We start from the raw sequence: 19,368 nt of genomic DNA, 5'->3' as shown, positions 1-19,368 counted from the left end.
AGCGGAGGCCACGTCACGAATCAATATCAATATGCCTGCTACACAACCCAGCGCGAATACAGGTGAGTTCATGGACGCCTCCAGCTAGCTTATTGTGACGCTCTAACCGATTCCACTAGCGCAGGAACAGAGCCGAAAAGAGGAGAACAGCGAAGTGGAACTGGGAACAGAATCGGAAGCTGAGAGCTCAGGCGCAGAGGACACCGACGAAGAAGACCCCGAAGCGCTGCTCGAAGAAGTGAAAGCAGATCAAGCTAAAGAAGAAGAAAAGGTCAAGGCCGCCGCCGAAAAGCTTGGGGACACAGAGCGCAAAGTAGGTGACATACGCGGAAAGTGGCATCTCTACTCCGCGCAATGGGTGGAAGAATATGCAGGCAAGGAGGGCCAAGACCTCGAAGATAACGACTGGACCGACGGTGTCGGAAGCATCGAGTTTGGAAAGCACCTTATCGTCGAAGATTTCGGTCCCTACGCTGGTGATATGGGCATGCAACTCGAGATCTGGGGTGGGCCTGTAGACGCCCATGCGACCACGTTCAACAAACCGAAATATACATCCACGCTTCCCGAAAGCGTCCAGCTCTTCGATGAGGGTGAAGAAGACCAGATCTACGTCGAAATCAGGTTTCTCGGAGATGGCTACTTGGAGTTGCACATGGATGGTATCTACTTTGCTGGGATTCTGGTCCAAGATCGGAAAGCTGTGAAGCGCGCAGCCGAGGAATTTGATGACGAGTGGCGGAATTGCAAGTATACCAGGCATACGCACCCGTCGAATATGCTGGCGGCGTTTGGAATGCCCGTTGACTTGGAAGACTCTGATTCTGGGAGCTTTGACGAGAGCGACGATGAGGACGATAACGAAGATGGAGAATGAGAAAGCATGCGATCTCTGAATCTGTATACACTTCAACCTTGCCATCTACGACTTTGTAATATATCCTTCTGGTTTTGCAGTGCGAGGATCTCTGATAGTGAATTCGACGTGTGATGACGACGTGGCGTCGGGCCGAACCCAATGCACTACTCTTGGTAGACCAAAAACAATGCAACGCGTCTCGGCGCGACCCTCAACCCGACCTTGAGCATCACAGATTATCTTTCTCCACCAACGAATCTCCTTCTTCCATCTGCGCATAGACCTGCATAGGCGAAGAATCGAACCGTAATCCTCTCCCTGGAGTGTTCAAACCAGAAGAGCTTTGTTCCGTTTCGGTATGGCGACGTGGCATAGTCACGACGGTGCGAGAGGGTTTGGCCTACATACTGGTATGATGCCACGACTTTTGTTGAAATGAAAGCTTACATACTCTCAAAGAGGTGCCGGTTGTAAACAATGAAGAAGAGTGCGAAGACGGAGAAACAGAAATGGACGACGAAGAGGATGACTACGTATATCATCAAGAAGTTGCTGCAGAACACAAGACCAAAGCAACTCGTTTCGAAGATCAAGCACAAGCTCTCAAGGAAAGACTACAAAATGGCGAGAAGATACCTCTGGGAGATATCAGCGGCAACTATACGCTTTACTCTTCTCAACATTTGGACATATATGCTCAGAATCCAGACCAGTGGTGGGAAAGGAGAAATAACATCGAAGACTGGGAAGCCGGAAGCCTGAAAATCGGTAGGCAATACTTAGAGCCACTGTTGCCTAAAGGTGATAAAGAAATTGGAGTCAAGCTCGATCTCATGGACGAACCGGAAGACGGGTTTTGGATGGACATCAGGAGCCCTCCGCAGTTCGCGTCACAAGACCCAGCTGGCACGTTTGCCTATGGCACTGTTGAAGAGGCTGCCTTTGATTGTCAACTCATGTTCTTGGGTGAGGGTGTTTTGGAGCTCTGATTTCCAGGCAACAAATTGAGGTGCAAAGGATTGCCCAACTATGTGCGTTACGTTGGTGTCTGGGATGCGATGGACGACTCGGATGACGATCTTGATTATGATTCGGGACCTTTTGGATACTGAGCAAGAATGATAATAAGTCGGGGACTTGTTGCTGTGCTATCGGCAACTGCAAGAGCGAACAAGACCTTGCCGAAACATATGGTTACCAGCATAGCGAAGTCGCGAATAGAATACCTCAACGATGAACCTTCATTGACGTAAATTCATTAGCAACAAAGATCTTGTCATCGCGACGTATCCAAATCATTATCCCGCTCCCATTCTCAATGGCATCCCAGCGCCTATCTCAGTGGCCTTCCGTCTGTGACCTCTCCGTACGTCGGATCGTCGTACTCTCCAAAGCAAGCGAAGTCGTAATCCGCAAGCTCAATCTGCTTTTGCTGGACCTTCAGGAATGTCTCCATCTCGCACCATCCGTCGTCTCTATCACCACATTCCTTGTGACTACGACCCAGTGGAATAGTCCTCTGGTTGAGAATGAAATGAACGTAGCTCGTCGGCGGCCCGTCAAGATATATCTTCTCGTCCGTCCGGTTAGGGTTGACGGGCGCAGGTGCTTTGATGACTTCGATGTCGAGACGACCAGCGAACGGTTGGAGATGCGAGAGGATGAATTCGCGGGGCGTCTTGATGTGGGTTGTGGGAAGTACCTCGCTGAACTGCGTGATGCCGAATGCGACGAGAATACTGATGATGCCGGCATCGTGGCTAAAGTCCAGGTTGAGGTTCTGATCGATGGGAAAGGTGACCGTGTTATTGTCAAGGGTTACGTTGATTTGGGCAGAAGGGGAGGTGATAACGTGGTGCTGCATGCGGGCGAGGACTTCCTCCACGTAGCCTGTGCAGTATTAGTATAGTGAGGTAGAAGAGGCATCGTCAATCCTTACCGATTCCAATAGCACGACCGACTGAAGAGCCAAATCCTGTGCCTGCCTGGAATGAGAGATCCAGGGCGTACTCGTAGCCTTCCCACTCCTCGTAGGTAAACAGGCCGCACCAGTGAGAGAAGCCAAGCGAAATTGTCTCGTACGAACACAAAGCTTGAGCGTTGTACGTATCGGTGATTGTCCAGTCAAGGTCACCGGTGATGTTGCTTCTGAACCTCTGATGGGCATCGTGAAGATACACGCCGATCCATTCCATGAGCCCTTGTCGCGCCGTCGTCCAACTCGAATGGTTGCACTGCTTGTAGCCAGCAAGCGTATTGTTGAAGCCAGGCGCCTCAATAGCCAGCTCAAGCGTCGCGTTTTGCGCCCAGCCTAGACCGAAAAAGCCCGCAAGGAAATACTCCGCCGATTCAGTCATGCGTCGTTGGGTTGTACTCCGGACGATAACCTTGCTTCCATTGTTGGGATACAAGTGGCCATACTGGTAGTAGTGCAGAGTACCAGAAGTGAACAGCTCTTGCTTGCCATTGGGAACGAGGATCTCAGCACCCAGTAGGAACTGCCAATCATTGAGGAACGAAAGGGATCCGTGACCTGTGAACTTGCCAGCCGCGTCCGTGAGCTTCTTCCCTAAAGTCCGCTCTGCAGCTTCACCACTGACTTCGGGGTACCGACTTCCATGGCGATGGACCATGTTGAGCCATGTTACGTTGGTGCCAGGCGGTATAGAGTACTCGTTTACTCCGAAGCCTCGAGGATTAGGAAAGTAAGGGCTGATGTTTGCCATACTTTGGAATATGTTCTTGTTTTCCGCATTGCCAGCAATGGGGATTTGTGTTTCCAGAGGCGTGTTTGGAATGTATGACACGCCGGCAAAAGGTGCTAGGTTTGTCTGCGCCATGAACGGTGCAGCGCCCGTCTTGGTAGGACCTTGGAAGTGTCCATCGTCCGTGACAAAGTAGTCTGGAACAGATGACTTTGTTGGTATTGCTGTGCGAGTGTTAGTTGCTGCTTCAATCTGCTGGCCTAACCAGTAAGATTAGGGAGTACCGACACTTCACATCCTGTTCGCCTTGAAGAGGTACTTGAGCCCCAGATCGACCTGTTCATAATTAGTGACTGTTAATTTAAGCCACAGCAACAGTCGGTGGCTAGTGGGTGAGGCGTACGCACCGAGATTGGCCGGGCTAAACGAGTTGAGGAGCTGCAGCGAGAGCTCGAGGATGCCGTGCATGGTGGGGTAGCTGCGAGCTCTTACTCAGCAACGTGCAAAGTCCAGGTCTAATGAGGTAGGTGCGATGGACGTTCTGCAAACAAATCACCGCTTCACTACACGTCGCTGTCGCTACACTGGAGTTTTCGCGTCCAGATTGTTAAGAGACAGCTTGAGCTTGGGCCAGGAGTTGGAGTTGGCAGTGACGCAATGCCGAGGGCTGTCCAACACGGTATCCTGGACCATATCGCCCACATGGGTGTTTCGCATTCCGCTCACGCTCGAGAGTTGAGAAATGTGTACTGCGGACGAACTGTTCTTCGTGCATCATGGTCATGTTTTGACTCATCACGCATAGGATACAAAAAAGATGAATGCATGCGCCGTCGTGTACAACAGCATAGCTGCGAACAGCTGGGACGCATGGCAACTGATTGTTCCTGACCTTAAATCGCATTTATATGGTTGATGCACCTTCAGGGCTTGATATGAGGCGGGAAGGCTAGATGAGGGTGAGGCTAAATGCCTCGACACCGGATTGTCTCCACGAACCCTTATCTGGAGATTGCGGTCAACTACATTCACGCAACTGCAGATCGATCGCCGATTTCTCAGACCAATGTTCTCCGAAGATCGTTGATAAATGGCGATCAATAAGAGAATCTAAAGAGTTTGTCGGGACCTCGCGTCCGCGCTTTAGTTGCCTCATTAAGTTCTGATATGGTCTTGACTCCTCGGCCACGGAGATGGGCAACGATGATCTTCAGAAAACTATGTTTGTGGCCGCAGGGGATCCGGGGAATCCCCAACTGTCTGGTCTGGAACTGCCACATCCGAATCAAGTGGGGAAAGACTGCTAATCGATATGGCAGCGCTGCATACATATCTCTGGTGTCGGTGTGTTCAATGATCTACCTACACCGTGTCTGATGACTGTCTCTTCGAATGACGGTCACCTTTTATATCCAGTGAAGGGAAATTGGCGTTTCCAAAGTAGATATATATAGACCTCGCACACCGGAGTTGAAGGCAGTTTTCGTCCAGTGCACAGAGGCATCTGGATACTGTTTCTTCCAGAGGCCAGGTCTAATAGGTATATATCGTATGTTATAGGGACGCGTGGTTGTCGGAATCCACCATCGGCGAATTTATCGGTGTCTCGCGTCCAGCTCTTCATGCCCCGTGATGCATACCAGGCGTCCTTTGCGAGTTACATCACCACATCCCAGCGGCGTCACTCTGCAACACAAATCGCCGCACTGTCTCCGAATGCAGCCCTACCGGACATATAAACCGCAGCTCCACAATTGCTCGCACGCCGGCGCAACAGCGGCATGTTGTGACTTGGTTCGGCAGCGATTGATTACTGGGTTCGGCAGCCTTCCATGATCGAAGTGTCGTGATTGATGTCGCCTTGTTCTGAAATATCAAGTGAGGTGTCGGACCGATACAAGTGTATTGGTTGCGTGTACCAGGTGGACCCTGGACATCATGAGCATGACTCAGGTACCATCTGCTGGAGAACCACCGAAGAACGAAAAGTGGACACCCTACAGCGAATTGCCGGACCAGCGATGATGCAGAGACAACGGGAAGAGTGCTAGTAGCATGCAAACCGATTGATTGAGTGAAATAAGCGAGCTGTGGTGACCGTTTTGTTGAGTTGGAGATGTCGGAGATGTTGGAGACGTTGGAGTAGAAAGTTTTGCAGAAGGAAGTCAAAGCAAAGCAAAGCAAACGGTATCCCAGTGGAAGGACAGTGTGATGCAGTCACACTCCCATGCGAGTCGCGCAGAAATGTTAATTGTCATGATGTCTTGCAGGCGCGTCGGCCTGTCGCTCTCACGTTACAGAGCATGTGTGTCGCCTTGAAACCCCGTGCGGATCGTCGCCGACTGAAAACAGCAGTGGCACGCTGGCAAGGTATGTAGACGCGTGGTGAAGCATGCTGCGCAAGGCCGGACCGAATAAAGCAAAGATAGTAGTTGCAAGGCCGGCATCAGCCGGTCCTACTCGAATACCCGCGGGAAAATGACACTCGTTCCTCAGTCTTGCCCCAAGCAGCCGTGTTCCCGAAGGATCGTCGCGAGGCAGAACAGCGGTGACCTTTGGATGCTTCAGAAAGCTCACCCAGCGCAAGTCGCAACCTAGCGAGATGCGGATCGTACCGGCGAGGTGGAGCTATGCGCGCTGAAACAACTTATTGATAATGGGGAAGCGGTAGGCCACTCAGACGAATATGTTTTCTCACGTTGGAACGTCCAACGTCATGATCCTGGAGATCGCCGTTGTCCAATGCAGGAGAAGTACGGATTGGACAAAGTGCGACAGAGTCGCGGCGGAGGCGGGAAATGTTCCATGCACTTATGACAGAATCACGGCTGTCATATTGCACGAAAAGAAGCTCTTGGCCCGGCGCGCAAAGGTCGAATAGAAGCACCGTGAGCGGTTGCTCAGCGGCCAGGGTGACGTGCTGATCAAACGAGAATTTCGTCATTGGTCGTGGCATAGTGCGGAGTCAACGCACACGAGATCTAGGGGTCTCTGGCGCTCGCGAGGGAGTGTGAGGGGCTGGAGACGAGGCTCGAAAAGGGCTTTTGTGTGTGCCGGGCGCTGGCTGTGTGCGTGCTGGTGGTGCCAACGGGCGAGGATTGGTGGCAACGGCAATCTACAAAATACCATGCAAGCCAAAATGGCAGGCCAACGCCGCCGCCGCAGGGTCCCCTTAGCCGATCTTATATATTTCTGGTGCGCAAGCTCGACGAAACGGATGGCTCACAAAGAGGGATCAGCAACCACGCCCAACACGAGCGGCTGGTGATGTGCGCATGGACAGCATGACCCGCAGTCAGTCGGTCTGTAACGCGTCGCTGTGCGCTGTGGGTACAATACCTAGGTAGTGTGGGCGGAGACAGCGTGGTGGTGATGCACTGCTGTCTGGGTGCACGCAGCGATGAGGCTGCCCGCTCGCATCGTGACTTTCAACGTTGGACGCAGGCACCGTCGTCGCCGCGCCCAGCACACGCGCAGAGACGTCAGCGACGACGCCATTGGCGGTTGACGGAACCCACGGCAGTGTTCAGTGATGTCAGCCGCCCGCAACGCGCAGCCGTGCTCAGTGTGCGGTGGGACGTGGCGGAATGGGGCAAGTGATCAGCTCTCCCATGTCTCACAGCGGCCGGCGACGTCATGCACCGCTTTCGGCCTTCATCATGACCTCTGCAGTCGCAGCGCCGCAGCGACGTCTTCAACCCCCTCGCCCGCGCGCACGCCCTGAATCACGCCGACAACACGGTCCACGCTGCGCTCATCCACTGCCCGCACCACATTCGCCAACACGCCCCAGTTGCCCTCTCGCAGGCCTGGCAATAGCTGTTCGGCCATCGCAGCGCTAATTGACCGCTTCTAATCATCCGCGCCTCTGGTGGGTGCTTTTGCCCTTGCCGATCAGCAACGCAAACCTTGCCTGCGTGTCGACAACAAAACACAGTCACAGTCGTCTCGTGAGTACACGCCGCTGGTAGCCATACGAGAGCGCTATTGCCTGCTGCCGCCGCCGCCACCCCGAGCTCTGCTAGGAGCGCTCGCTGCGTGCACATTCGACGCCCGCGCGCAGGGATCCTCGTCTCGGGAGACCCTGAAGCATTATCTGGCTTAGCGCGGACAGGGGCCCACCCACTCTAACATCCTTCCACATCAACCGTGTGGCTTTATCTTGGCCTGAATCCACCCACGGCATACTCTTGCCGACGCTCGCCCACCTGGCTCCATCCCTAACCTACACTCTGAGAGCCGCACTATACTGTCTCGTGCCATGAACCCGCACATTTCCATCACCTCCTACCCGTCTACTTCAACGCAAGACGACCGCCGCCCCTCCTACCCCGACGACATGTCGACTTCCTCCTCCAACTCTTCCATCAGCGACCAGGAGATGAAGAACGACCCCACACTACAGGCCCGGCCCAGGCTAGGGAGCAGAAAGTCGAGCGGCACCATCATAATACCCCGCGACAGCCCCAACGTCGAGATGAAGGAGGAAGAGGAGGAGTACGACGACGGCGATGCGCGCACCATGAGCCCTCGCCGGAGTAGCGAAGAGATTGAGAAGATGGGCCAGGATGCTCGCCAAGCTCTGATAGAGTAAGTAACTCAACCCTGCATCTCCACGCCCGTGGCATGCAACGCTGCGACCCCCCTCGGTGTCGCTGTCGCCCACTGTGCTACCTCTCTCGTTTGTGTGCGCGTTTTTGACTTTCGTCCCAGCCCTTACCAGACTAACCGTTTCGCTAGACAAGCAAAAGCCCTCCAAGCCAGCCTCATGCAGATTGTCGACCGCGTCGAAGTCGTCAAGAACGAACACGAGAAGCTCGAGGGCGGCAACAAGTTTCTCCAATCGTACGTACCTCCCGCATCTCCATTGTGACGAGTGGCTAACGGCTCGCAGATATATTGGCGAGCTGATGCAGACCAGCAAGCTCACCTCCACGGGCGCTGGCAAAGCGTCCAAAGTCAAGGGCAAGGGCAGGGTTATCAAATAACAATCAGTCCTCGTACTCGTACCCACAGGCGCTGTGAGCCTCCACTACGTCGGCATTCCTCCCAGGCCCCGACTCATCATGGACGCCACTCGGCTCTCGAACCCCTACTACCACGCAATCATGATGGTCTACTGTCTCACATACTGATCATCACCACCTCCTTCCAATACACGAAACACGCACGTTGATACCGCGTTTATGAGCATCTGCATAGCGGCACAGGATTGGGGAACCGGCGTTCGTCATTACACTTCGATTCAGCATACAGCTTCTGTCTTACCACCCTTCCGACAACCATTTGAACTCGGCACCGCTGGCTCAGTGTTGTCGCACTCGATTTTGCGATTATACCACGGCACATTGCGCCCTTGACCATTGGGTTTTACATTACAATAACTTTACACTTTCACCCGACCACTTTACGGGGCCATGGCGACTACGGTGTTATAGGAGTTCCTGTTTGTTTCCATTCTATACCATGGCAGGATTCTGTACGGTACCCAAGCCCCCTTTGTTTTTGCTACCAATGGAAGAGTTGAATCAACCTCTTCCAGCCTATAGCTGAAGTATCGGTGCTTTGTCTGATACTCGGCGCTATGTAAGGCTTCATCTTATTTGAGAGAAAATTAGAAGTAACATGGTTTGCACGAGCGAATAAGCACAATGGTTATTCATGCACAGAACCGTCGCACAACCGTTTTGTTCCTGCCGCCCAACATTGCCATCATCATCTTCCAATGTAGATGACAACTCCATGACTGCATGTGTGCCAGTGCATGTATGCCCAATCTAGCATCGAAACAGGCAGGACCCTGCATGCCCATGCCAGATACGGTGAGTTGCGTAGCAGATGACCCGTCCAAGGCTCCACGAAGGAACATGACAAGGCTGCCGCAACGCAAGAAAAACTGTTCGAGCAGACCCGCACCGCTGCCCCTCTCTTTGTCGGACCATGCTCCAACCCAAAGCACGCAAGACAAGGAAAACTGACAGCCGCCACACTAAGCTTGACTGAACTAAGAAAACCACGCAGACAACACCCACCTCGCTGGTAGCGCACGCCCGTCTCCGCTCTCCGTTGTTCCTACTTTGACGCTTTCTTGTTTCTCTCCGCTTGCATCCAAGCGAAAGCGATCGGAATGCCCACGATGAACTAAAGCACCAAAGAACTCTATTCCATCACGCGCAAATCTAACGACTCATGCTGTTTTTTTCTTCTCTTGCGCCTCTCGCTTGCTTGCCTACGTTCCGCTTTAGCGCGTGGGCGCCCACGCGATGCAATCATCAATCATACACAAGCCTCTAGTGTGCGATTCGCCGTTGCAACGTCGTGTCACAGATCTCATGTGTCTGACTTGTGCGCTAAGCCCACGCTGCGGTAATGCAGGTGCACTCCACTCTGCTCTGCCGTGGGAAGGCTCACATGTGCATCCATCGCACTTGCCGAGTTGTTACCGGAAGGAAGGACGCAAGGCAAGTGCAAGGTGGAGGAAGGTTATGGGAATAAATCTTGAAACTCTCTACCATGCTCGACTCGGGTGTTGGTCCGCAGCGTCTTGCATGCCATGATTGGTGCGGAACCCTCTGAGGGAAATGGGAGATTAAGGTGCGGATATTATGATTCGTGGGGGCGAAATTGGCCGCCCTGCGCTTGGGGAGAGGGTTCCGCGGCATCAACTTAGCAAGCGAGATGGGTGGGAGTGCTAGTTGCTATCGATAATATTGGGATTGACAAGCTCATGAGCTCAAGCCAAGGGCAGGCCATCGCGCTCGGTGGGCACGTTGTATTGTTGTTGTTGTTCATCTTCGGTATCGGTGCGGTGAGGGGAACTCGCCGACGATCTTTATCAGCCTTGCATCACGACTTCCCCTTCTTGCCCTGGTACTCCGACGACACGCAAATACCACGATAACAACCGCTCACATGCGCCGGCATTCATGTCAATCTCGGTACTGTGCTTGCGGAGCTGAACACGTATGCTTCCATGGAGCTCTCGAAACTTTCTACTTTGGTCTCGTCGACTTCCTCTTCTGTAGATCTGAGGAAGGCGCTACTGACCCGCAGTTGACACAGTCTCCTGCAGTCGCCAACGGGTTGTTGCAGATGAAGTGTGGTTACTAGGTGTACGTGTCCGCACATGAGCTTGTCTGGTCATCGTCTGATCCACGATGCTGTATATGCATGGTCCGAGTCATTTCCCTCCGATCCGGGCATTGGAGACTTGTACCTACCTTTGACTGATGTAAAAAGTGGTAATGGAGTATGCCACATCGTCGATGCCTTGGATGCTACACCCGCACCGAAGCCGGAATTTTCACACATAGGCTGCGGCAAGATATCGGTTGACCATATCGCGAACTTGAAAATCTTCTTGATCCTTTCGTCCACCAGACTTCTTGACTGCTAGGCATCAGGGTAGTGTGAATTCACGCCCATATTCTAGTATACCAAGCATCAACACCGGCTACTGGGGGCAGTGAGATAATCACAACAATTCCTTGGATCAGTGAGATAGAGTACCGTCAGAACCGGTGTTTATTCACACTCTCCTAAGCTTTCATGACATCCACCCATCCTTCTGGCATGACCTTCCCACCCTTATATCCATTAAGCAGCCACTGCTCTCCATCAAACCCAAACTCAATCAGCGCATCTTCACTTCCCCACTCTCCGTTCCCACTCAGCCCGATCGGGACCTTGCCAGTGCCCTTTACGCCATCCATATATGCAATAGGGAATTGTATGCAGGGGATTCCTGTGAAGTTCGCTAACCACACATACTCCATGTTCCTGATTTGCATGTTGCCGTTCGTCACCCCATGTGAAAGTTCAGCTTCATCAATAGGCCAGCCCGCGTTTGGCGTCGTGGGCGTGACGATGATGAGGCCAGGATGTTTGCGGAAAAGGTCGGCAAGATGTTCCATGAGAACGTTGCGCAGACGCTGGGCAAGCAGAAAGTCAGTTGCTGGGGTCTGTTTCGCCACACTCATGAGAATCCTGTTGGCGGGCGTGAGGTCGTAGATGGACGTCCTGTGTCCTGCTGCGCCTTCGGCCATGATAGTCATTGCGTGGGCCACTTGACCCTCTGTCAGCAGCGGGATGCTGATATCGACAATTTGGTATCCCAGTTCCGACTCAAAGTACCACAGGGCTGATTGACAGGCCTCCTGTACTGAAGGGTCTGCGCGGTCGATCCAGGCTTTGTATACACCTAGTACTTTGTTTCGAGGCCCAGTGTGCTTCTTGGGTGGGTTGAATTCTGATGAGGGGTATGTTGATGGGTCGGGCTGTGCAAGGACGCGGTATGCGATCTCGAGATCTGACATGTTGCTCGCGAGGGGCCCGCGAACGGTGACGGATTTCCCGGCGTCTGGCATGGGCGCGACGGAGACACGGGAGTGCGATGGCTTCAGACCATATAGACCACAGTAGTTGCTAGGAATTCGGACTGAGCCGCCTCCATCTGATCCAATAGCAAAGGGTATGAGGCCATGCCCTACTGCAGACGCAGCGCCTCCCGATGAGCCTCCTGGGTAGTATGAACTGTTGTATGGGTTCCGCGGTGTGCCCCAGTTAGGGTTGTTGTTTGTGGTATCTAGACCAGTCAGTATCTTCCATGAAAACACAGAACCGACGCTTCCACTCACCCATTCCCATCTCATGCATAGTCAGCGTGCCGACCAAGACCGCGCCTTCCTTCTCAAGCATCTTCGCACACCAGCTCGTTTCCTTATTTCCTCCATGGCTGTAGTCGTAAGTGGTGCCGACATAATGCTTGTATCCCGTGACCTTAAGGTCGTCCTTGACTCCGAACGGCACGCCATCCAGTATACCCAATGGCTGCCCCTGCTTGTACCGTTGCGTGGAGGCTTCAGCAGCTTGTCTAACCATGTCTACTTTGCTGTCCATGAAGGCTGTCGAATAGGGCGAGCGCTGTGCAACATCTCTGCGTATGAGGGGCAGCAGGTATTCTACTACGTCGGTCGGTGTGAGTGTGCCGCTCGAGTAGGCATCGTGGAAGTCTTTGATCGAGTAGAATCGATTGGAGGACGTGTGCGGGTACGATGCGCGAAAGTTGGATTTGTCGGTGTAGTTGAGGGGAGCATCGTCGGATTCAGGCAGCGGGATTACGGTGGGATCATAGCGCGGGTCGATGCCGTCGAGTTGCCTGCATTCTCGCAAGGAGCTGAAGCCAGCATTGCTCCACAGGATGCCAGGGACTAGCGGTACAGTCGCGACTCTGGAGCTGTTAGCTTGGTGACAAAAGAATGGTGGATTGACTAACAGGTTGGAAAGATAGTGCAGCAAGGCGCCCTTGACTACGGGGTTCTTTCCGGGCGGCGGGGCCTTGTATGGCGCGTCGTGAGGTTTGGGGCGCGGATAATTGAAGAAGCGCGGGGATGTCTGGCTGCTTCCCGACATCTTGGCTGTGGCTGCACGGAACCAATGGCAAGTGAAGCTGAAGCGATATGCAATTGGGCCTTTGGTAACACTGGTAAACGCTTGTATGCTCCTCCACTGCCTTTATGCGGAATCTTGATAAGCCTCAAGTGCTCGGGATACCTGAAGCACTGCGCTAGCTTTCACATGCTACTAGTTGGGGTGTTTTGTCATCGCGCAAGCTCCCGAGGTCCAAGACGTCCGAAGGTCCCAACGTAAGCAACAACAGAAGAAGCTTTCCGAACAAGGTCCGATACTGATCAAAGAGCATATGACTTCAATCGTGTTTACTGTCTATTGCTGCTGAGCCATATGCGAAAGTTACGTCAGCACTGTAGCTCTCCTTCCCCCTCAAAACTAGTTACCACACCGCAACACCCAGAGGACAAAGATAAAATAGTCATATGCGTGGCATCCACCAGCATGGAGCCCTTGGAACTTCAACTTTGAAAGTATAATTGTAGTGACGACCTCTCCCGGGCGTGCGCCTGCCGTCCTACAGGATAGCCGTAGCCTGCATTCCGTGTCCGTTCGAAGCCATTCGTACGCGTCTACTGCTTGCCAGAGACCTGGTCGCCCATGCGGTTGTACTCCTTCTGCATGTTCTCAACCTGCTTCTTCAGGTTGGCCATGTCGCGGTCCTTGGCAGCAAGCTCCTCCTTGAGAGCTCCAACCTCGCCAGCACCACCAACGTTCTTCAGCGAAGAGCCCTTCTTGGTGCTGGGGTCGCCCTTGAGGGTCTTGACCTCCTCCTCGAGACGGAGAACATCGAGGATCATGACGTAGGTACGGTTGAGGATGAGTGACAGGAAGAGGGTGAAACCGCAAAGGTACATGTTGCGCTGCGAGTAGAACTTGCGGGCCTGGACCTCCATGCGCTCGATGCCTCCAGCAGCAACGCTTCTTGTGTCGTTAGTACAGCACTTTGTAGGTGGGATGCTTTAACTTACGATCCACGGCCCTGGTCGTCTGAGCCAGAGAGCTCAATCTGCACGCGGTATACGCGGTTGACACTGTCAATGAACAGGATCAGGATGAAGATGAACGTAATCTACGCATGTCAGACGGGTCCTCCACGTGGATACAGTGACTCCCATACCTTCATGCCATATTGCAGCTTTGCTATTATAGGGCTCTCCGAAATGAAGGTGAAGAGCTTGCGGCGCCATGTGAAGGGCAGAGGGACGATGAGGGCGCAGAAGATGAGCATCTCCGTCACCAGGAGGAGGAAGACCTAGAAGATGAAGAGTTAGCACAAAGGCCACATACGCGGTTGTAACGTAAGGCGCGTAGGCGAGCACGCGAGCAGTGACGAGACGACACCATTGGCATCTCTCTCGATCGCTGCTTTCCTGCAAGGAGAGGGGCTGCTTACCAGACTGTAGTAGAGCGTCATGATGGCTACGTGGTATTATTGTCTGGTGTGTGTGTGTTTGTGTGGGAGCGGGGTTGAGCTGGATCAACAATGGATCTGGGAGGAGCTGGCTTGCGTGTGCGTGCAAAGGACCAGCAGGAAGATGAGAATCGTGCGGAGGGCCGGAAAGGATTGCAGGAGGGTTGATGTGAAAGTGGGAACGGGAAACGCGATGTGATGTAGGGGAGCCGCAAGTGCCTGGCTGTGACGTATGATCGCAGCTTTCCCAACTTGCTCACTAGCGCATGGGCCGCCGGTCTAGCCTCTTCTAGCCGCATTCGCCCTCACAATTTGAGCGAGTGCTTTTCTCTTTTGAGCAGCAACGCCAACCACGCACGCCTATTCTCAGCCTGGCCACCTTTCTTGCATACGATGACGACAGGTGAAGGAACCAAGCTCGAGCCCGACCATTCGGCCCCAGACGGTGCTGTCTCCAATGGCATCAATGGCGGCAATGGTACAGTCGATGTGCAGTCCGAACCACCTGCGAGCCCCAAGAAGAGGAACAGGACTAGCAGTCAAGACATTGAGGATGCGGATACTTCTGTGAAGCGAGTCAAGGGTGTCGCACCCATCAAGGCAGAGTACATGCGCCACCCGCTTGAAGTAATTCGCATGCTAAGAACATCAGATTCCTGATACGACTGGATAACAACAAGGCCGCCACCAAGGACAGAGTCATTGACGACGATGCAGCTGAGGGCGCCGATGCTGAGCACAAATCTGAAGGCCTACCAAAGACTGATGCTCGCGATGGCCCCAGAAAGGGCAAGAACAACAAGAAAGACAAAAAGCAAAAGGGCCAAAACACCAGCCGCACTTTCGGCAGCTCGCGCGACAAGATACCGCTCTGTGGTACTCGCGCAGCCTACAATGAATTCTCACCCAAGGAGTGTCCGTTTGGCGAGAAGTGCAAGTTCGAACACGATATCCGCAAGTACCTGAAGGACGGCCGACGAGAAGATCTTACTACCTTCGATGGCCAATGTCCAGTCTATGCCGTCAAGGGATTCTGCCACTTCGGCTGGAAGTGTCGATTCGTCGGTAGCCATTCCGAAGAGCGCACACTAGAAGACGGCCGGAAAGAATTAGTCCTGAAAGAAGATGCCGACCGGAAATCCAAGTTCTCCAGCTTCGACGACGAAGCAGAGGCTGAAGTGGTCAACATCGTGCCAAAGGATATCAAGATTGGTTTATCGAGACGGAAGATTGGAACCCCGCGCTCTGACCAGTACCTGCAATGGATCGAGACCAATGCTCGCAACGAAAGAGAAATGTTCGATGCAGCTCAGATGGACATGGACGTTCTCAAGGAGGAGAAGGAGGCGCGCAGAGCGGAGTTTGTCGAGGCGCCCTTCAGGCCGTCAGAGAAGCGCAGGCTCTACTACGGACCCGAGACACCAATGCTCGCACCCCTCACCACTCAAGGCAACATGCCGTACCGCCGGCTCTGCGTGGATTTTGGCTGCCAAGTGACTTGGAGTGAGATGGCCATGGGTATGCCATTGATCCAAGGTGACAAGGGCGAATGGCCACTTCTCAAAGCCCACGAATCTGAGGTAACCCCTCCAAAGTTCTTGGGCAAGAACACTGTTGTCCAGGGCTACGACAACTCGACTGATCTCAAGTTCGGCGCACAAATCGCGGCGAACAAGCCATGGCTGGCCACCAAGACGGTTGAAGTACTGACTGAATACTGCCCGAAGCTGCGCGCTATCGATCTCAACTGCGGATGCCCCATCAACCTCGTCTGTGAGAAGGGAAGTGGTTCCGCACTACTCGATAGCGAGGCAAAACTGGAGAGTATCCTCCGTGGAATGACCTATGTATCCAAGGAGGTCCCCATCACCGTCAAGATCCGCATGGGTACTAAGGACAACCACCCGACCGCGCAAAAGCTCATTAAGCGCCTCGTACTTGGCGGCCACGAAGCCGTAGAGTCTGGAAAGGGCCTCTCGGGTATCGCAGCCATTACCCTCCACGGCAGGAGTAAGCAACAGCGATACTCTCGAAGCGCAGACTGGTCCTACATCGCCGAATGCTCCGCCCTCATCAACCGACTCCGTAAAGAACAGGCGGCCAAAACGGACACCGCCGCCGAAGCTGATCCCCGTGACCTCGCAAACGGCGGCCATGTCTACTTTGTCGGCAACGGCGACTGCTACTCGCACGAGGACTACTACAACCATCTTGAAAACGCCAAGGTTGATACCGTCATGGTCGGTCGTGGTGCCCTTATCAAACCCTGGCTCTTCGAAGAGATTGAAAAGGGCCAGTACCTCGACAAGTCCGCGTCAGAGCGCCTTTCCTACATTGAGAAGTTTACCAAGTACGGTCTGCAGACTTGGGGTTCTGATGAGATGGGCATCGGCACGACTCGTCGTTTCCTCCTCGAATGGCTGAGCTTTGCGCATCGCTATGTGCCAGTTGGTCTATTGGAACACTTGCCCCCGAACATCCAGGATCGCCCGCCGAGGTTCAGGGGTAGGAATGACCTGGAGACGTTGATGGCTAGCGAGCACTACACGGACTGGATCAAGCTCAGGTATGTTCTACTTACGACGTGGGAAGGTATTTTGGCTAACGTGTTTGCAGTGAGATGTTCTTGGGCCCTGCTCACCCTAACTTCAAATTTGAGCCTAAACACAAGTCCAATGCTTATGAGATTGAGGCGGAGGGTTAGAGCACGGGTGAAATGAAAGATATATATTGTTATGGGGAGCTTCCGCGTATATGCATTGGTTGAGAAGCAGAAAAGCGTGGCGACAGTGATGCATTTGCATGGATATCTTTCAAGTCTTCAGGTCTCGGTAGGTGCCTCCCTAGGGCTTCGCATGGAAACGTCATATTTGAATACCACATATTATTCATCCCGTGCGTTTGCTCATGGCATTTGCTTCCGTAATATATCTACACCAAAAACCCCACAAGCGTCTCCAACATTTCCCTCTCAGCTGGCTCAACAGCCATCACGCCATCAAGCTGCGCCTGCAACGTCCTCTTGACGTCTCCCAATCCTTCATCCCTCTCTGCCAGCGCCTTCTCAATAGCCACCTTGGCACCCCCGTCCTCAGCAACCAACCAGGCCAACACAGCATCGATCCTCTCCAGACAATACAGCCCCTCACTCAACCGGTCTGGAATATTTTCCAGCTCAAAAGCCTCGAGCTCATCCTTCCCGCTTATCCGCAACGCCCTCTTCTTCTCTGCCAACTTGCTATCGAAAGCAGATAACCGGGTAACGTAGCCTCTGCGCAATTCAACCAGTTTGTGTATCTTGTCGTAGTCCTTCTCGAGGAACTTGGCTAGGAGGCGGAAACGGGTATCGGAGTTACCCGGTAAGGAGCGTAGGAGAGAGGCGAAGATGCCGAGTATATGTTCGGTTTGCTGGGGGTCGTGGGACTTTTTCGTTTTGGAAAAGGTGCTAAAGAGAGGTTTCAGGCCGCGGCTGTCGACGAGTTTGGTGCAAACGGCTGTGGCGCTGTTTGTGGCTTCGGGGACTTCTGCTGCGGCTTCTTTGCCTTTTGCGCTTGTGTTGCCGTTGGTTTGTGGTGTTGTTGTTTCTTCTGCGTAGCCGCAGGCGTGGTCTAGTACTTTCAGGGCGCGGCTCTTGCTGGTCTTGCCGTCTCGAACGAAGAGGAGACAGAGCTCTACACCTTCTGCTTCTAGGAATTTGGCTTTTCCGAGAGCCTCTTCTGTCACTGACGAGAGGCAGTTGAACAGGTTCTCCATGTATTCCTCCTCGTTGCTGTCCTTTTCTGGGTCGTCTCTTCGGTACGGCGCGAGGTTTGTGAGGAAGATTTCGACGCCGTTCGCGTCGGCTACGTGGTTTCGGTTCGGTCGCGAGGATTGTGTGAGGATGGAGAGGATCTCGGAGGCGTATTGTTTATTCTGTGTTGTGGGTTTCTCGGGCTTCTGTATCCTGTCCAGCAGCCACTTTAGCAGAGCCGTCTCCCTCCCTATTATGTCTGTGTATGTGGGTTGTGATAGGAGGTTCTCGATGACGCTGAGGGAGTTGTAGACGCCCGATGCGTCGGCTTCGTCGGTCTCATCGAAGCGGGAGAAGTTGGATACGAGCAGGCTGAGCAGGTCGGCCTCCATGAAGGCGGTGACGAGCGCATCCCATTGTTCTTGCTCCCCTCCAACGTCCTCGTCTGTGAGCTCCGAGACCATCTCGATCGCTGCGATTGCGATGTCTGTGTTCTCATGCGCCAGTAGTTCCACCAGCTTGGACGCCGCTGTGCTTTTCGCAAACTCTTCGTATAGCTCCGGGTGCTCGGACAGTATGCTGAGCGCCTTTATGCCTTCGTCCAGATCGCCTTCCGACTCCATAAACTTGGTGGGGTCGTCCTCGTACTTTGCGCGCAGCGATGCGTTCTTGTTGACCTTCTTCTCAAAGTTGAGCGCCAGCTTGCGCACCCACGGCACGTCGTATTTCTCTTCGCCTATAGCTCCATCGCCGTCTTGCGCATCGATGTACTCCATGGCGTCCCGCGCATTCTCATCCAGGCCATCGCCAAAGAAGCGTCCTTCGTCGTCGTCGCCGGGCCCGTCCTCGAAGTCGGGCGGTAACGAGGGGCCAGCCTCGTCGTCGTCATCTTCGTCGGCTACCGAGGCTTGCGCTGGGGCTTTGACATCGCCATCTGCGTCCAGCTTTGCAGATTTGTACGATTGGGTCGGGTCGGCTTCGTTTGGGTTCTCGAACTTGCGCTTTGCCGAACCGTTTGCGCTTTTGAAGAGGTCGTCGATGCTCGTCATGATGCGCGATGCGACGCAAGCAGAAGCAGAAGAAAGGCGAGTACAGCGAAGCGAAATTGGTCGACTTGTCGCGTCTTTACGAGTCGCTGAACATTGGGAATCCGGCTGGTCCCAGCTCGGCACTAGCGCGTTTTCTCCGCCGCAACGCTCACCTGTGTCGGATCCACTTCTCATCCGCACCCTCTCCATTCGCAGTACATCAT

At 53.6% G+C, this 19,368-nt stretch overlaps 8 protein-coding genes across 8 annotated transcripts; 4 read left to right on the top strand and 4 right to left on the bottom strand.

Moving 5' to 3' along the window:
- Positions 1-31: 31 nt before the first annotated feature.
- Positions 32-877, top strand: J4E83_006109 (uncharacterized protein; the record flags this gene model as incomplete). The annotated part of the gene is made up of 2 exons (XM_049333024.1): positions 32-62; positions 120-877. The coding sequence occupies 2 exons, from the start codon at positions 32-34 to the stop codon at positions 875-877; spliced, it is 789 nt and encodes a 262-aa protein (XP_049187714.1).
- Positions 878-1,217: 340 nt separating this feature from the next.
- Positions 1,218-1,848, top strand: J4E83_006108 (uncharacterized protein; the record flags this gene model as incomplete). Its single annotated transcript, XM_049333023.1, has 2 exons — positions 1,218-1,269; positions 1,319-1,848. 2 exons carry the CDS (start codon positions 1,218-1,220, stop codon positions 1,846-1,848), a joined length of 582 nt encoding a protein of 193 aa, XP_049187713.1.
- A 344-nt stretch (positions 1,849-2,192) lies between these two features.
- Positions 2,193-4,032, bottom strand: J4E83_006107 (uncharacterized protein; the record flags this gene model as incomplete). Its single annotated transcript, XM_049333022.1, has 4 exons — positions 2,193-2,749; positions 2,799-3,788; positions 3,853-3,900; positions 3,972-4,032. The coding sequence occupies 4 exons, from the start codon at positions 4,030-4,032 to the stop codon at positions 2,193-2,195; spliced, it is 1,656 nt and encodes a 551-aa protein (XP_049187712.1).
- A 3,793-nt stretch (positions 4,033-7,825) lies between these two features.
- J4E83_006106 (uncharacterized protein) lies at positions 7,826-8,552 on the top strand (the record flags this gene model as incomplete). The annotated part of the gene is made up of 3 exons (XM_049333021.1): positions 7,826-8,154; positions 8,305-8,409; positions 8,459-8,552. The coding sequence occupies 3 exons, from the start codon at positions 7,826-7,828 to the stop codon at positions 8,550-8,552; spliced, it is 528 nt and encodes a 175-aa protein (XP_049187711.1).
- A 2,550-nt stretch (positions 8,553-11,102) lies between these two features.
- J4E83_006105 (uncharacterized protein) lies at positions 11,103-12,975 on the bottom strand (the record flags this gene model as incomplete). The annotated part of the gene is made up of 3 exons (XM_049333020.1): positions 11,103-12,148; positions 12,201-12,793; positions 12,839-12,975. 3 exons carry the CDS (start codon positions 12,973-12,975, stop codon positions 11,103-11,105), a joined length of 1,776 nt encoding a protein of 591 aa, XP_049187710.1.
- A 569-nt stretch (positions 12,976-13,544) lies between these two features.
- Positions 13,545-14,389, bottom strand: J4E83_006104 (uncharacterized protein; the record flags this gene model as incomplete). The annotated part of the gene is made up of 4 exons (XM_049333019.1): positions 13,545-13,896; positions 13,944-14,044; positions 14,093-14,227; positions 14,369-14,389. 4 exons carry the CDS (start codon positions 14,387-14,389, stop codon positions 13,545-13,547), a joined length of 609 nt encoding a protein of 202 aa, XP_049187709.1.
- Positions 14,390-14,779: 390 nt separating this feature from the next.
- DUS3 (tRNA-dihydrouridine synthase 3) lies at positions 14,780-17,090 on the top strand (the record flags this gene model as incomplete). The annotated part of the gene is made up of 3 exons (XM_049333018.1): positions 14,780-14,991; positions 15,039-16,952; positions 17,003-17,090. 3 exons carry the CDS (start codon positions 14,780-14,782, stop codon positions 17,088-17,090), a joined length of 2,214 nt encoding a protein of 737 aa, XP_049187708.1.
- A 227-nt stretch (positions 17,091-17,317) lies between these two features.
- On the bottom strand, positions 17,318-19,165 carry J4E83_006102 (uncharacterized protein; the record flags this gene model as incomplete). The annotated part of the gene is made up of 1 exon (XM_049333017.1): positions 17,318-19,165. One exon carries the CDS (start codon positions 19,163-19,165, stop codon positions 17,318-17,320), a length of 1,848 nt encoding a protein of 615 aa, XP_049187707.1.
- Positions 19,166-19,368: the final 203 nt, after the last annotated feature.

This window comes from Alternaria metachromatica (genome assembly GCF_023757995.1).
Source record: "Alternaria metachromatica strain BMP 0045 chromosome Unknown scaffold_13, whole genome shotgun sequence".
Taxonomy (NCBI): domain Eukaryota; kingdom Fungi; phylum Ascomycota; class Dothideomycetes; order Pleosporales; family Pleosporaceae; genus Alternaria; species Alternaria metachromatica.
Note: the sequence above shows the minus strand (reverse complement) of the source record. Positions and strands in the feature narration are given on the sequence as shown.